Below are 18,018 nucleotides of genomic sequence, written 5' to 3'. Positions count from 1 at the left end.
TCTGATTTTCACACGATTAGACAATACGCACTTCAAAATCTCAATAATGAAAAATCATTGACAATCATTTCGACATCTTTATAACTATAGACTATAGGTAACAAAGGAAATGCAACAGGACCACCTGAGGAAAGAGTTGGTGGTCCTGTCACCTCGTTCTTTGTTCATAGAAAGAGTTCAAGTTCATTGAGGGCTAACGACAAAAGAAAGAGGGGTTTAAATCACTTTCTCCAGATTGTTGCAATCCATTGATTCATTGATATGCAGGGGAAAATGTTGAAAGCACAAAAGCCTTTAACAGCTCTTTTTGGTGTGATATTCTTGAATTTAAAAAGGAAATGAAAAGAAACTTAAATTCGTTTTCCATAATGGAATAAATGGCTCAGTTTCGCATTGACATTAGAATAACAGTGTGTCAACGTAACAACAAACTGGTATCAGGTGTTATAATGGAGTGTTTGCAGCAATAGATTGTAACTGGTCTCACAACAATGGGAAAACACCCTGTAAAAGTGTTTCACTGTAGAAGGACAGAACGCGTCAGGAAACAAACATTTCCCAAAAAACGGAAAACAGTAACGGTAAACCAAAGAGAAACCAACAAACTCGTGAACAATATCTGTCACTAAGGATAGATAAAAACTGTTTATATATTTTAGAAATAGGGTTTTCAGAAAGCTTCATTCATGATACAACCTCTTTAACCTCTGCTGAACCTCTTAAAAAATAAATTATCTCATAGCGACTACTTTTCATTTTCTTCAAAATCTTCTAATTACTCAAATCTCCCTCATAAATAAAAATATTATTATTTAATATTACAAAATAAATATAAAATAATATTAATAAATAAATAATAATAAATAAATACTTGCTCACATAGCTTTTACAATTAGTATTTTTTTTTTATCATTTCCAAAGTTGAAATTTGAATTTTTTTTCGAAATTATTCAAATTTTCGCATTAAAAATAGAAAAAATAAAATACAAAATATAATTTTTTTCATTTAAAATTAACAAAAATACATGAATAATAATAAAGATCATAAATGATTACAAATGAATAATTAAAAAATAAAAACCTTTTCACATATCTCCTAGAACTAATTAGTAATTCCTTTTATAAATTAATTCTAAGAGACATGTAAGGAAATTTAATATTATTTATTTCACAAATCTCCAAATAAGAAATTGAAAAAAAATACGGAATTTAAAAATAAATAATTTTAATTATAATAATAACAAGATTATTATTCATTATTATTTAAAAATAATTTTAATTAAAATACTTTTTTTTTACAATCCAAAATTAAAGAAAAATAAATCTAATTGATGAACGTAAAATAAATAAAAACTTATTCACATATCTCTTAAAATTTATCAGTATTTCTATTTGCCATTTCCGGTTATAATTTCCGTTTCTCAGAAATCTGCTAATTGCTGAAAGCTCCACAATATAAGTGAAAAATATTAAATAAAATATAAAACTTTTTTCGTATATGATATAAAATAATTCGTTATTCCGTTTTTAAGATTGGTATTAGTTTTTGAATTGATTATTTATTGAATTGATATTGTCTAGAACTAGATGTATGCGTTTTAATAATCATTAGCTTTTAAAAAGTTACGAATTTCGCTTATTTGCATGCGTATAAGTTTTAAAATCTTTTTGAATCAACCGCTAAATTTTGAAAAATGCTTTTCTCCCTTCTTTTGGATATAACGGTTACAATTTAAAAGTGTCAGACTATAGCTTAAAATTCACAATCGAGTTAATTAAAATACATCTATTCATTTATTTAATTACTTTTTTGTTCTTACATTTGAGTATGATGTGCTATTACAAAGGAAAACGTATTTCTCGATTCTGATCTAATACTAACTTATAATAAAAGAAGAAAAAAAATATTATTTTAATTTTGATTACATTATTAAATAAAAACAAGTTTGCATTTAATTATTACCCAACCAGTAAAATAATTGTAATATTTTTGCAAGTTTCTAATTAAATATGAAAGGGACGATTTATTTTTAATTTTTTCAATCAAGTATTCGTAAAAAAGTTCAAGAAAAATATATGCTTAGGCTACTTAAAATATCTTTTAAAAAGTAATATTTTGTTATAAACAATGTGTTTATATATATATATATGTACACACATTCTTTATAATAAAATGTTACTTTTTATAACGAAGGTAAATTTTTATTGAATCCTGTGAGTAATTGTATTTAACTTCTAAGGAAATAACATTGGACAACATAGTTGTTTTCTTTGTATCTTTTTTTTAAATAATAATAATAATAGGGATCTACCACAGCATCACTTTTCAGTTTGACCACCTTGCGAACTAAGCTGCAATACCCCATACATAATGTCTATGTGAAATATTAACTATCTGTCATGAATTTGCATTCATAGTTATGAAAGTCAAGAAAGTGGGTGGGGGGGGGGAGAATTAACAACCAATTCAGAATCTTATCTGAACTTGTTGCCATTGTCCCTTACAATGGGGGGATAGCCCCTTCCCACCCCACCTGCTAACTAAACTTTATCACCACTAACCAATGAGATTGCTTTTTAACTCATTGCAACATATAAGAGTCTCATAAGGAGTATATTCTGTGTGTGCATCTATAATACAGCATCTCTTTTCGTTTGGTATCGTTCTTAAAAACGTAGTTCTTTCTCTTCAGTTTTGGCAGTTTTAGTTTTGTTTTTAATTAAATTTAATTAAATAACCGAGTGTGTTTAAATAGAAATGTCCGATCGGTGGTATTTTAGTGTAGATCAGTTAACATCTACGCCAAGTAGGAAACACGGAGTGTCCATCGAGAAAGAAATGAAGTATCGCCAACATGCTGCAGCCTTCATCCAGTCCATGGGAAATCGCTTGCTACTGTATCCTTTTTTTTTATATATATATATATTTTCAAATGTATTAACTGGTGTTAATTATATTGTATTTTGTGTGAACCGGTATAACAGTTAACTAGTTCGTAAGTTTGCACGTTTTTTATGTTTTCTCAATGCATTATTTTATATTTATGCATTATTTATGCATATATTTATGCATTAAAAATTTCAAATTTCTAGTTTAGAAAAATACAGGAAGAAAACTGCAACTAAATAAAAATTATGCATATAGTTTAAACGTTTTTAATAAATTAACGATAATAGCAGTGTAAAAATTATTGTTATGATAAATGTGTGATACTAATATTTATAAATATGGTATGCTAATAGAATAGTTAATTGTTTTAAAAATAGATTCTTTTTAATATCAAAATCCAGCACGTGTTTGCTACACATATGCCTATTTTATTTACATTACTGTATTTTTTTTTAAAAATATTATTTTTGGAACCACCAAAAGCCATAACATTAAAATTTAGGTGTTTATTTCTTTTTTGTAGTTTGAAATGCATGCTAGAAGAAATATATGGTTTAATGTTTTATGAGTGGATTTTCACGCTTGTTAAATTATATGGCAGTAATATACATCGGTAAAGAGCAATAACTTTATTTTCAAAATTAATTAATATCGTCTTTAATTTGTTTTAAATAAATTTCTATTTCTTTAAAAAATTTCTCTGATATGTAAGGGCTAGTTTTTCATTTAGTTTTATTTTGTAATAAGTATTTATACACGAGAGAAAGTGAGTTATTTCTTTAACTTTGTATTAGAGATCAATTGTGCATTAGTACTGCTATTGTTTTCATGCATAGATTCTACATGATCCATTCTTTTGTGGAGGTTCCGATGTTAGTAAGTGAAAATTTGTTATTTTATTATCTATCTTTTAAATATATTTTTGTTCTATTTAGTATCAAACCTTAATCTCTAGATAAAGTTTTTATTTGTGCTTAAATCAACTATAAGGTTAAAAATGCTAATAAAAGTATGATAATAATAATTTAATCAATTATTAAGTTAAAATTATGTATCCGATTATTAATTTTAAACTATAGAATTTTGTGTTCTAACTAAGCTTGTAGCTGTTAAAATTTTATCCATATTATTTTTTTAAATCCAGCTTTAATTGTGTTCTTGTTTATTAATTTGAGTTAAAAAAAACAAATTTAACAGACAAATGTATAAAATTTCCCGTATTAGCATAGCAAGAGATCTCTTAATACAAAATGAAAAAATTTATTAAGTGCTTCGATATGATAATGCTGCAAGATCAAACAGAAATAACTTTGTTACCTTACTAAAACTCTTACCATTGATATGTTTGAGTACAACAATTTTTGAGTTCTTCACATCTTGAAAGTTAGTGTAAGAAATTACCTTTAATGCTGAAAATAATTACAGACTTATAGCTTTTAATTTGAAATATGGCCACTTAATTTTAATTGATGCTATACGAAGGGAAATCCGAATTGTTAAAGGTTTACTATTTAATTTAAATGATGGGTTTTACACATAATTCGTTTTTAAGAAGACAGGTAAAAACTCATTAAATATTAATCGAAATTGAGTAAAGTGAAGATCAGATAATATGAATACTTAGTGTTTTGTATACATCAAAAACATTAAATTAATTTATATATTTTGAAATTTATAATTCCAAAGCTTTCTACGAATAACGAAATCACAGACATATTCATACGAAAAGAATATTTTACTTATTTTGACGAAATTATTATGTCTGAAAAACAATGGGCTTTTACGCTTTTTAATTTAAATAGGATGCAGAAATCATGTTTTTTTTTATATTTCGTAAAGTTTATTTTCATTAATGTGTTTCATGATGAGAAAGAAAATTTCAAATCTTTTGGAAAAACTACTTTGTTTATTTCCCCCCCCCCCCCATTTTTTAATCTCATTCTAACCATGTTCTTGCAGTTTTTCTTCCCCTTCATTTTTTAATCACATTCTAACCATATTCTCGCTCTCTTTTTGCAGAGACTGTCCGCGGCTGCCGTATTTCTAGCATCTAAAGCAGAAAGTCAGCAAAGGAGACTGGAACACGTGGTTAAGTTGTCCCATTGTTTAATTAATGGACATACGGCAACGTTAGATGTTCGCTCCACAGTAAGTACGATTGACTTACATTTTATTAATTGTTGTTTTTTCTTTAGAATAATAGTATTAGAGTTAACTTAATCTTCATTAATCAGCAGTTTTTTTAAAGTTCGCTTCATTATTTGGTATTTTTTTAAATTCAGCTGAAACTGTATTCTTGTTTATTGATTTATAATTGTACTTGTTTGTTTAATGTTTGACGATTTTATACTATTTAAATGCGTATGGTTAAGCAACTTTATTATTTTAACTTTGAATACATAATTTTACATTGTAGGGAGAGTATCCAAGTTTTTTCTTCTTTTTCTCTTTCCGTTTACGCGCTTTTTTTCTATTGCATTGATAATCTAAAGAAATTAATTTTGTTGGAGTTTTGATGACTTAAATTCTAATTACTCTAAGTTTAAGATAAATCAAATTTGTTTATATAAAGAATTTAACGTATTTTTCTTATTAGAAGGTTTCCTTTTTATAAACTCTAGTAGTTATTGATAAAATTATTTTTACCTTAATTTTTTTTTTAAATAAAGACTAACAAATTCGCCGTAATATTTCAGTACTATAGTGAATAGAATTATTTAAATTTATATATATTTATGAATTGATGAACAATTTAAACTGAACGGTTACCTTTGTATGCTTAATTTATATGTTTTAATTTATTTTTTTTATTCGTTATCTATTTATTTATTTTTAGGGAACAGTTAGTCTATATTTGGTTACAGTACCAAAATTAAATAACTTTGATGTAACTGTTTTGAAATAATAATAATTTGCAATAATGTTTTATTTTATTTTGTGAGTTATACATATATATATATAAGAATTGAATTTCAATAGTTGTTTTCTAAGTTTCTAATGATTTTTTTTTTCCATCCAGGCTTATCAGAAAAAGGAGCATGAATTAATTGCACTTGAACAAGCTTTGCTTTTGACTTTAGGTAATTTTAGCGTATTTTTTTTTTCTATTTATAGTTATTTATATGGCAGATTTAAATGTTTTGGTAAAGAGTAAAGCCGTAATCCAACTTCAGGACATTCTAAATTTTGCAAGCAACAATTAAATTTCTTGCACGAGTGGGCACTCGTTTTTTTCCGACACAGTTCTCACACCAACAGGCCGAAAACCTGAATTTACGGAGTGAATTTGCAACACTATCTTCATAAATACGAATTTGTCTGCTAACTCAACGCAGGCAGATTGTTATTGTAAAAGTTTGGCCTCTTAAATATGCATGCGGGAATATTTTAATATATATTGTCTTTATCCATGGAAAAATTACGTTTGAATTTAAATTAATGTTTTATGAATTTCATACAAAGATTCTAAGAAAATGGAATTATAATCAAGGAAGGAAAAATGAAACTGTAATCAAGCAAAATAATTTTTTTTTTTTTTTACTTTCTGTTCCTTGCGGCGTTTTATCAGTGACGACGTTCTGTTTTGTTTGACACGAAAACAGATTTTAAAAAAAGAAGAAAAAAAAAGGATAATCTTTTGAAAAACAATAAAGGTCCATGTCGAACTAAAATATTCCCAGCGCTTTATTGAGAGTTTATTTATTTGTATTTCACTCATTTATTTGTATTTCACTTATAATTTTGAATAGTTTTGTTAGTCTAAATATAGTATCAGATTAAATTGAGTTTTTTTTTTTTTTTTTCTTGCAGGATTTGATTTGAACGTTGATCATCTTCATCCCTATGTGGAACGAATTTGTAAAATGGTTAATGGTAAGTATTTTATTGCATTAAAAAAGCTTTAACTTTAGTTTTGATTCTGAAGCGTTCTTAATAAATTTAACTATTGTCAAAAATTAAGAGTAATTGTTTATTCAGTTTATAAATGCGAACAAAATCAGTTTAACTAGTTTTGTCTAAATAGAATTTTCTTGCGAGTTCTTCAGGTTTATAACTTTCAGAGCTAAAGTTTATTTTTATGATTCTTAAATATGATTTTATTAAGTATGATTCTAATTTGATAAAAGCAAAAAATTGGAAGAATCTTTGAATTTAATAAACAAAAAAAACTTATTATGTATTGTTGTAATCTATGTTTTTACTATTATTTGGAGGGTAAGAAATTTCGATAATTTTATTTTTATGATTGTTAAACCAAAATTTTACTAAGCATTTTCAAAAACACAATTTTTACTAGTTTATAAATTGTGATTTCTTTTTTAACTTTCAAGGCCTAAATATATAAAAATATATTAAAGTATATATATTTTTGTTTTTAATTTTCTGATGAATTTTTCTCAACTTTATTAAAAAATTATTTTACATCGCTTTTTTCGTTTTTTAAACAATTTACAAAAGCAAAATGTGTGCATGGTTTTGCAAAAATTATTTATTATTGATGAATTGAAAGATAAATTTTTATGAAACTCTTTGTTATCCCAAATTAATTCGATTCTTTTTCCTTTGGGGTTAGAAAAAGTTGTAATTTTATCTTGCTTTAATAAGGTTATTTTTTTTAAATTTTTTTTTCTATTTACAGCTGGAAAAGACCTTACTCGAGTGGCAAACCTCATCGCTACAAACAGGTATGATATTTTATATTTCCCATGTATTTTAATCATACCTTATTTTTTTCTGCTTAACCTGATTTATAGAAATTTTGTTTCTATTGGGTTGGCAACTAAGGTCCCGTCTCTTTTTTCTCGAATTTTATTAAAAGTTTACTGTGTGGAAGAGCATTTCAATTTCTTCCCTTGTCGTTTGGCGTGAATTTTCGTCTAAAAGTTTAATCCACTCAATTTTCAACGAAATGTTCAGAACGAGGTACGTCTTTCAGTTCAAAGCTGACATTTTTAAATTTTCCATACGACTTCTTCAGCTACGGCATTCTCTCCATGCACAGCACATATATTACGAGCAGCTTGTGCCGTCTCAGAACCTTGTTTAAAGACAAAAGAAAGAAGGAAAAAAAAGGGTCGAAAATACTAGTTTGTCAGAACTTGGATGTTCCATTTCAATATTTTGAAAATAATCACAAATTAACTCGAAAAAATTTTTTCAATAGAACAAATCCTCTTTTGAAGGAACTAAAACATGCCACATACACATGCAGAAAACAAAAATTTTTAAAATAAATGATGGAAACTTAGTTGCCAATCACATAATTCATAAATTTTTATTTTTAGAAGCTACTATTTACTAATCTCTTATCTTTACTATTTACTAATCTTTTATCTTTTTAATTTAGTTTGCATCTGACCAATATGTGCCTCAAGTACAAGCCTAGAGTAGTTGCTTGCTTTTGTTTTCATTTGGCCTGCAAGTGGACTAATTGGGAGGTAAGATTTAAACGAGATGTTATTGACATTTTTATTTTCTCTAATTTATAATTTGAACTAATTATTTTCAGGAATTAATTCTTTATTGTATGAAAATAATGCATGCTTTAATTTTAAAAAATTAATGGCTGTTTTAAGAAAAATTTAATACAAACAGGAATTAATTTTTTAGAGGTTTATTTTTTTATATTAATCAAAGTTTCTTAAGCCAGTACCTTTCTTTTCAAATTTTTATTTCAAAAAATTTTTTTTTTTAATTTTCATCACACTGTATAATGGAGATTGAAATATATTAAGATAGTAAATGTAGGCTGTTTTCAATAATGTAGTAATTTTTTACTCTATTAATTTATCCTTTTTTGTATAAAATAATTTTTTTACAGTAATTATTGATTTTTATTTAGCATTTTATAATAGGAAATTTTTTTTGTGCGACTTTAAATTATTTTTTTAATTTAAATTCTTGTTATCAAGAATTTTCAACGGTAATTTAAAACTGTATAAGAATATTTAACTTAGCACTTCGATATGTTATTATCGTTAAGAAGGGTGCTTCAGTCCAAGATTCGGTCTGTTTAAGATGATTTTAGAAGAATACATGAAATTAATTGCAGAAAAGTGCATTGAGTTACTTAAACTTGACAGTTCTTAAAAATAGTTGAAACACATAAAACTTTTAAAGCATACTGTGTATGCTTATTGTAAATTAAAAATTTATATCCAATAATGCATTTGCTAATATATTTAATTTCAGATATATTTTTTGAATGAAAAAAAAAAGTTTTAGGGGAGAAATAATAGTTCAGTTTCAATTGAAATCCCAAAACTCATATTTTTTCAGATTGTTTTCATGTAACACGATTTCATGATAAATTGCATAAACTCAAATAATATCTCTGAACATTTGTACTTCACGTTCCGAACACTTATGTGTAATTAGAAAATATTTCATTTGCTTTTTAACTAAATTTCAAAATTGATTTCTAATTAATAAAATTAACAATTTAGTTTAATCTCAGCTAGTGTAGATTACTCCCAATTTTCTTTACTGTTAAAAGTAGTTCAGATAAAACTATACTATTTAGTTTTGAATATTTAAGTACTGAAAGATTAAAACTTTTGCTAAATTTAATTCAATAATGTGTGTGCATATATAACACAATAAAGAGATATAAAAAAAAGAGCACAGATATTAACTACAAAAATTAAGAAAAAATAATAAGTCTTATTTCCTGTGCATAAGCTGCAAGTATACATAGAACCCATGAAATAAGTTAAAAATACAAAGAAAGCAAGAAAAATGTATTTTTAAAGAAAGAAAAATAATTACTAAATAAATTATTTAAATTTTTTTTTTTTTTTAAAATTAAGACTCTAAAATACAAAGTAAGGAAAAGATATAATCTCATCCTCATCTTACAGCATTATATCTTTTTCTTTTTTTTTCTTCGGCTTTTAAATTTTTTTAAAATTCTTAAAACTTTTTTAAAGCAATTTATTTAGCAATAATTTTTCTTCCATCTTTCTCTCTATACACATAATGTTTAAAAATATGTATGATATATTAAATTGCATTTCATTCTCTGCTTTAATTTTACAGATTGAACCTTGTTCAAAAGGAAAGGACTGGTTTCTTTATATTGATCCGAGTGTGACTTATAAAACTTTGGAAGGTACGCATCTCTTCTTTTTTTTATTCTCATTACTTTTATTGATAAAGTTTTTATTCCAATAAATTACAGGGAGGGATTTTGTGTAGCGTAACTTTTTAAAAATTAAAATTTCCGAATCTTATTTTGAGTCGTTATAAATTTTCTCTAATAGACGAATTAATAAAATATAATGTAAAAATATTTCAACTAGTTCTCTTCCATCTTTTTGTTTGCAGTCGAAACTGTTCTTGCATAATAGTTTTTCTTTCTTTCTTTTTCTAAGAAAATTTAATATTTTTATGAAATAAGTGAACCGGTTTAGTGTTTTAATTCTTGACAATTCCATTTTAAGTGAAAAATAAACCCTCAGTAAAGATATATTTTTAATATAATATGCTTTCAACAACAGATATTGTTGTGTTAAAAATGGTTATACTTTTTGTCTAGCAAACAATAAATTTGTTCCATTTTTTATTAAGTTTTATTTGTCACTACATTTTGAATACGGTTTATGAGGGTCTTTTAATTTTAAAGGAATCTCCGCTCTCAAACTCTCTTAATTGCTTCTTATTCGTCATTGTTTTTTCCCCTTTTAAACATCAATATCTTCCACAAAAACACAGAATATTTAGTTTTCAAACTATACCATTATTGTAGCTTAATGTTAGAACATTTTATGAACATGTTAAGCATAACAAAATGGACGATAACTTGGATTTAAAAAATAAACGTCTGAACTTGGAAGGAAAAAAAAAACGTTTAACTTGAAGTTTACAGATTATGTGACTCAATAATATTGAATAAATGAGAATTAATTGTAATCGTCAACATTATAACAATTCAAATAGGGGACGGTTTTCATTGCTCGTTATTAAGTTTTTTCACTTTGAAAAATTTCGTTATAAAAGTTAAGATTTATATCTGGCAACTCGCACATAATCTCTCGCTCTTGTTTTTTCTTTCTTTTTTTTGTTTCTCTCGCTACTTTGATTGAAATTAACTAGAGCTTATAAAATAAAGAAAGAAAAATCTCATAAGGGAAAAATAAATTTTCTACAACTATTGAAGTCGCAATTAAAAGCAAAAAATTTGATAAAAAGCTTTTAAACTAACAAATTGTAATTTTGAAACAAAATTTACGTTAAAATTACACATAAAAATACTCTTCCAGCTCGTCTAATTTAAACTCCGTAGTTACATTTCAGCCGGCTACAGATCAATCCCACATGTTATTTTTTCCTACAAGTTAAACATTTAATAATTCTTCAAGTAACTTATCGATTGTTAATTTTTTTTATTTCATTGTGAATTTTTCTGCACACCCGCGTAATTTCAAGTTTCGAAATTCTATAGTTATTGCGCAACAAAGCAAAATATAATGTTAAATTGAATGCCCAATAAATCAATTTTTAATACTTTGCTACTCAGAAAATTGAGGATCCATTTTTTTTAAATTTTAAAATTTCTGAAAAATTAAAATCCGGACTACATAATGATGAATTAGGAGTCTTGTCCAGAAATACGTAAGAGTCAGACATTCTGAAATTTCTAGAAATCAGTATTTATTGAATGTGTTCAGAAAAAAGAGTTAACAAAAATATCAACATGTTTGATATATTGTTTGAAATGATTTTCTCAATCGATTAAGATTTATAGATATTTCAATGGTTTTTATATTTTTACAGGTCTTATTCATGAATTCCTCGATGTCGTCGAAATAAGCCCTCACAAATTAAAGCAGCGATTTGTTCAAAAGGTAAATTTGCTTTTTATTTATAAGTACAATGCTACGTTATTTTAAAATTTTTAAATTTTCCTGTAGGCTTGTGCTAAGGGTTTTCTCACAGAGTGATATTTATCTTATCAATATTTTATTTATAAGACTTTGCTATTTTACTAAACTTGCATTTCGTTATGCTAAATGTAAATTATTCTATTATATTATGAAAAGAAATAGAATCTTCGTAACTTTAAAGTTTAAAAGAAACAAATTTTTTAATTACATTCGAACTGTCTACGCAAAAACAGTAATTTCTATATTGGATATTCAATACAATATTATAATAATTTAAATAACTTCAATATAATAATTTAAAGATAATATAAAATAATTTTTCAAACTATAATAAATCAAGCTTAGTTATTACTCTCTCTCTCTATCTTTTAAGTTGCTTTTGACATAAACTAAAGCACGAAAATAAGCGCCTATGAAATAAAGATCTTGAGAGAGGGATCAATAAATTTTCTGACAATAAATAAATAGTCATAAAGCAAAAAAGTAATAAAATTTCGGGAAAAAGCACTTGCATTTGCAACAACTTTTGAATAAATTCGTACTACAAAAATATCTATGTTAAGTGCATGGACAAAAAATCCGATTCGAATATTTGAAAAATAGTTGATATATATATTTTTTAATTTGTATTCGTTCGATTATTTTTTTTTTTTAAAGTGCTGAAATCACTGTTTGAAAATATTCCTCAACTTTGCGCTTTTTCAGACATAATATTATACAAAACTTATGTAAACCAACTACATTTTCATACTTGAGATGCTTAATGTATTTTTTTCCCCTGATTTTCGTATAAAAATTTTAAAAACTATTTACATATCAATTTTAAGCATACGCTTTTTTTTATTATTATAATCTAAGTATAGTTTAAATAAATTTTACATATGAATTTTAACAATGACTGGTAATTTTTTAGGAACCCCATATATTCCAAATTTAACGTACTTATTTCAAGAGATTTAAGCTAAAATTACGTGTCTAGGAATTTACTTTTAAAACACCAAAATTTAGTCTAGTTTTTATTTTTTCATGTAATGACACATTTATATGCAATCTATCTTTTACTAAATATTACATTCTTTTCTTTGTGATAATTTAAACCCTTTGTGCTTTTTCAAATATTTATATGCTTATGATTTATCTTAGGTTCACAGAATGCCTGAAAGAAAAATTGAGGAATCTTCCAAAATCAAAGTAGAACCTGATGTTTCGATTAAGACTGAATGTAAACAGATTGGTGCCTCATTATTCGGAAAGGTGAAAGCTGAAACGGCATCAGAAACAAAATCCATTTCAACTGTCCAATCGGAAACAAGTCCTCTCAAATTAAACCAGCATTTCATTCAAAAGGTAAATTTGCTTTTTATTTATAAGTACAATTCTTTGTTATTTTATTAGATTTGTATTTTTTTTCTAAATTATGCTAATGTGAAGGATTTTACTGCAGGATATTATGGAAGGAAATAGTCTTTGTAACTTCCAAGTTTAAAGGGAACAAATTTTTTAACCATATTCAAACCAGCTACTCAAAAATTATAATCCATTTACCGGATAAACAAAGCAATATTATAATTTACTTAAATATTATTTAAAATAATTTTTCAAGCAATAATAAAAAAATACACACTTAAAATTGAAAATTTTGCTATTAGATTCAGTCGAATTCACATTTCGAGTAAAAAAGTGAAACAATATTGTTACTTATTTATTACTCTCTCTCTCTGTCTGTCCTTTTAAGTTGCTTTCGACATAAACTAAAGCAAGAAAATAAACGCTTATAAAATGAAGATCTTGAGAGAGAGAGACATAAATTTTCTGCCAAAAACACTAAAATAGTCATTAGTTGAGCAAAAAAAGAAATAAAAATTCAGAAAAAAGCACAAATTTCAACAGCTATTGAATTAATTTGTACTTAAAAAAAAATCATTTTAGGTGCAAAAAGAAAAAAATTTAAAAACTTAAAAATGATTGATATTTTTTTTAAAAAAATTATTAGTTCTATTTTTCATCTACTCCAAATTTAACGTACCATTATTACAGGAGATTTAGGCTATAAAATAATGTCCAAGGATTTTATTTTTCCTTTTAAAATACCAAACTTCGCCTAGTTTTTTCCTTTTTCATTCAATGACGCATTTATAAACAAACTTTTATTAAATTTTTCACTCTGTTCTTTGTATTAATTTGAACCATTTTTGCTTTTTTTCTCAACCATTTATATGTATATCTTTTATTTTAGGCTAACCAAATGCCTGAAATTAAAATTGAGAAATCTCCCAAACTCAAAGTAGAACCTGGTGTTTCGATTAAGACTGAATTCGAAGAGAATGGTGACTCATTATTAGGAGAGATGAAATCTGAAATGCCATCACCAACAGAATCCATTTCGACTGATTCTAAAATATCGGTGAAGATTGAAACTAAACATTCTATATCTTTGAAAACATACATCGAAAGAAGAAAGAAAGAAAATGAGCTGAACAAAGCGCCTTTTTCACCATATGTCCGTAATGGCACTGTGATCAAGTCAGAAAATCTAAAAGATCGCCCTATGGAACTGCCGTTACCTCCATGGCATAGAAATTTAAAAAAACACATTGCTGTGAATAGTCTAAAAGTGCCAAAGAAAGAAGTTGCAAAGGATATTTTCCACTCTAAAATCGCCACCACAGCTGTTAAGCGGTTAAGCTCTGATGACAGCGATAAGCCTTTCACTAAACTCCCAAAACTAGATCATTCAGCGATGATCTAACAGCTATTATATGCGTGCTTGTCAAAGTGCCTTCTACACAGAATTAAAAACAGAATCTGTCATTGTACGTAAATGTAAAAACATTTTAAATTTGTCTGTTGACCTATAGAGATATTCCCTTGGTTTGATTGTCTAATCAATATGAATGTGATATTTATCATCTGAAAGCTTTTTTTAGTGCTTCTGTAATTGTAATTCTTAGTTCTAGTCAAAGTGCCTTCTACACAGGATTCAACGTCTGCCCTTTGTTATTTAAAACAGAATCTATCATTGTACGTAAATGTAAAAACATTTTAAATGTTTCTATTGACCTATAGGGATATTCCCTTGGTTTGATTGTCTAGTCGATATGAATGTGATATTTTATTTTTTATTCCTTTATATATGTTTTTTTTTTGTATATTTCATATTTTGTATGAGATATGTGCATGCGCTAATTTTGTGATTGGTATTAGATTTTCATTATTGTTTTAGATTTTAATGAATTCTCCAGTAGAATTGTATGATTTACTACAGCAGAAAAAAAGTAAAAATAATTTTTTTTATTTTTATAAAGTTGAATGTAAAAAAATATATTTTTCTTTTTAAATCAGTTAGGTTTTTCCAACGTACCTTGGGACTTATTAAGTCTTTATAAAACTAAAAGATGGTAAAAATTTCAATTTAAACACCTTAACACTTTTCTAAAACCAGATTTCAAATCAATGCAAGATTAAATTAAAATTGTTGAAAAAAGCAATCTGCAATTTTTTTCTGGTGGAAACTAATTTATGGTGTCTATACTGATGAATCAATTTGTATCACTCATTTTTATCAATAAATTTAATTACAATTTGGAAACACTTGTTTCAGTTGATGAAAGGAATGTGCCTTTGCATGATTTTCTAGATGAAGTGAATTCTGTATTAAAATATTTTTTTATAGTGCACATTATCATGCATTATCAATACTATCCAATTATTGTACTTATAGCCATTCCACTAGTATTGATTATTATTCCTTAATTTTGAAACGAATAATGAATATATAAATCAAAAATTTTATTTCATTTGATGGAATGCGATTTCCTAAGGGAAATTAATTCTTTGCACAAAAGCATCCCAGTTTATAGAAATGATTTAAAATACCTAACTTTGAACAATAAAATGCGTGTTATTGACGAATGATTTATCTTAATCTAATTAAATTCTGTAAATAAGTATAATGTTGTTGTCTATTGTTTATCTTATAAAAACTTTATATTTCTAATAAATTGTTTTATTTACTTTTTACTTAGTACTCGTTTATTTCTATTGACATTATAACATTATTTTTAACATTTGGCTATTGTCTAATACACTTAAAAAATAGAAACTCATGTAAAATAGGAATTTTCTCTTAAAAATCTTGAATTCAGGACTAAAAGCATATGGAAGCATTTCGTTATTATATCTAATAATCTGTTTTTTTTTTTTATTTTATTTTGACCTATATATATTTTTATAAAGCATAACATATTTTTATTCTGAGTGCCCTTCAAAAATCTTGTCAAATTTTGATTTTGAAATTAATATTTGCTTTTTATTTATTTTTATATATATTTCACACTATTTATAAATATTAGTTTTTGATTACCTCGTACACTCTAAAGAAAATTCAGTTTTATTTTATTTTGTGTTTAGTTTCAACAGTGTCATAAATTGTTACATGATTTTCTTTGCAAACATGCAAAAATTTGAGGACAAATAAATGAAGTAAATAAAACATACTGAAAGTATAGGTTGAAATTCTGAGAAATTGCCTCCATTGTATGCACTTAAAATTTTTCTACACTTAATCAGGTTTAGAAGTTTAGTGTATTATTTTCTTAAGACATAGATTTACTTAGAAACTTTTTTTTTTCAATATTCAGAAAGCAGCAATTCATTGTCATGCATATTTATGCTTTTCGATGATCTCATGTTGTTAGGAATACATTTGAAGCAAGAAAATTAATATTAGATAAAGTAGTCGATATATTTGACCAAAGATACCCTAAAAATCGAATTAAATTACATTAGGAAATCATAAATATTATGCATTATAAATCTTAACTATACACAATTATTTTTATTAAAATTACAGCTTATAGTTCTTCCTACAAAAATAAGTTCTAGAGGTTTTTTGGTCTTAGCGATGAAACTTTTAAAATTATAAATTTATTTATTAGATATTTAATTTTTTATGGAAAGATAAGAAAGACATTTATCTTTTGCCACTTCTAAATAGCTTCATCTTGCAAATAAATTTGTCATCATTTTAACATCTTTTTTTTAGCTCTGGTTGACTTGAATGATTCACCTTATAAAAATTTTTTTACCCAATCTTAAATAATTTTTTTTAAAGAAGTTATTTATCGATCTAGTATTATATAACAATATTCTTGAGTTTCTTAACAAGTGGAATTGAAGCGTAAAGGAGAAAACTATTATGTTTAAGTGAATCAAATTATAGTTTTGTTTTAATATAGATGACGAGTTATTTAATTTCTAAAATACTAGAGTTTTAAGAAATTTAATGTTTAAATTAAAATAAAGTTGAACTACCTAGTTATTAGATAATTATACAAATTTTAAAAAAAAATGTCTCTCTTACAAAAATAGCTAAACTGGTTTTAATTTGCTCTTCGAATATCTTTGGAATTTTTTCTAGTTGTGCATAAATTTTTTATTGTTTAAGTAGAATAATATTTAATTAAGAACACTGTAGAATCTTATGCTGGATGTGCATTTACTTTTTACTTACTCAGATATCACCTTTATATTTTTTTCTTTGTTAATATTTGAATCATGATAAATTCTTTATCAGAACAAAATTGTCTATATCATATTATTATTATTCGTATATTAAAAAGTAGTGTTTATTTTCAAAATTATTTTAGCCACCCTGTCGGGCTAATATTAACGCCACTCTTGACTAGTAACTAGTAGAATGCCATTTATCTGAAAAAGAAAATTAGTTCCATCCAGTTAATTTAAATCATGAAAGAAAACAAAAACAATTTCTAATATTTTAAAACCTGTCGCTATTATTGTAAGTATCTTACTAATTCATATTCTTTTTTCTTCTTTTTTTTTAAGTTTCAATACTTCCAAGTTCCAACAGAGAAAAAGAATCAATATTTAAAATACTTTTGTTGGATTGTAAAAAAAAAATTAAATTTTAGTTTTAAATAAAAGTATTTTGAATTTCAGCTGTCTAATTATTTGAATTTGAGCTTGAAAAATTCAAGCACCTTAGACATCTATCTTATAAAAAAGTAAGTTCCCATAAATAATTTTTTTTTTACTTAAGAATTCGGATAAGTGTCATATCAAGATGATTTAATTGAATTTATTAAAATTACAGAAGAACTATATATTTTAAACTTTCTTTTACAGTTTAGCAAAAGAAGCAATTACAGCCGAAGGTGTAATCTTAAAAACTTCATGTTGATAAATGAAGATCTGTACTAGTGAAAAAATGTAAAGATATGC

The 18,018-nt window shown here is 25.5% G+C and overlaps 1 protein-coding gene across 1 annotated transcript; it reads left to right on the top strand.

Moving 5' to 3' along the window:
• The first annotated feature begins 2,734 nt into the window (after positions 1–2,734).
• On the top strand, positions 2,735–15,795 carry LOC147813200 (cyclin-T2-like). Its single transcript, XM_087158887.1, has 11 exons — positions 2,735–2,898; positions 3,685–3,766; positions 4,910–5,038; positions 5,910–5,970; positions 6,701–6,763; positions 7,530–7,575; positions 8,238–8,328; positions 9,929–10,001; positions 11,666–11,736; positions 12,919–13,122; positions 14,012–15,795. The coding sequence occupies exons 1-11, from the start codon at positions 2,759–2,761 to the stop codon at positions 14,522–14,524; spliced, it is 1,473 nt and encodes a 490-aa protein (XP_087015013.1). The 5' UTR covers positions 2,735–2,758; the 3' UTR covers positions 14,525–15,795.
• Positions 15,796–18,018: the final 2,223 nt, after the last annotated feature.

Source organism: Parasteatoda tepidariorum, chromosome 3 (assembly GCF_982258835.1).
Source record: "Parasteatoda tepidariorum strain Cologne lab strain chromosome 3, Ptep-v5.0, whole genome shotgun sequence".
Taxonomy (NCBI): Eukaryota; Metazoa; Arthropoda; class Arachnida; order Araneae; family Theridiidae; genus Parasteatoda; species Parasteatoda tepidariorum.
Note: the sequence above shows the minus strand (reverse complement) of the source record. Positions and strands in the feature narration are given on the sequence as shown.

What these genes read in the sequence shown, in the direction of transcription:
- LOC147813200 (XM_087158887.1), top strand. Translation starts at nt 2,759, where the DNA reads ATGTCCGATCGGTGGTATTTTAGTGTAGATCAGTTAACATCTACGCCA. An exon ending in GACTTATAAAACTTTGGAAG is followed by an intron (nt 10,002 to 11,665) that starts GTACGCATCTCT and finishes ATATTTTTACAG; the next exon opens with GTCTTATTCATGAATTCCTC. An exon ending in AGCAGCGATTTGTTCAAAAG is followed by an intron (nt 11,737 to 12,918) that starts GTAAATTTGCTT and finishes GATTTATCTTAG; the next exon opens with GTTCACAGAATGCCTGAAAG.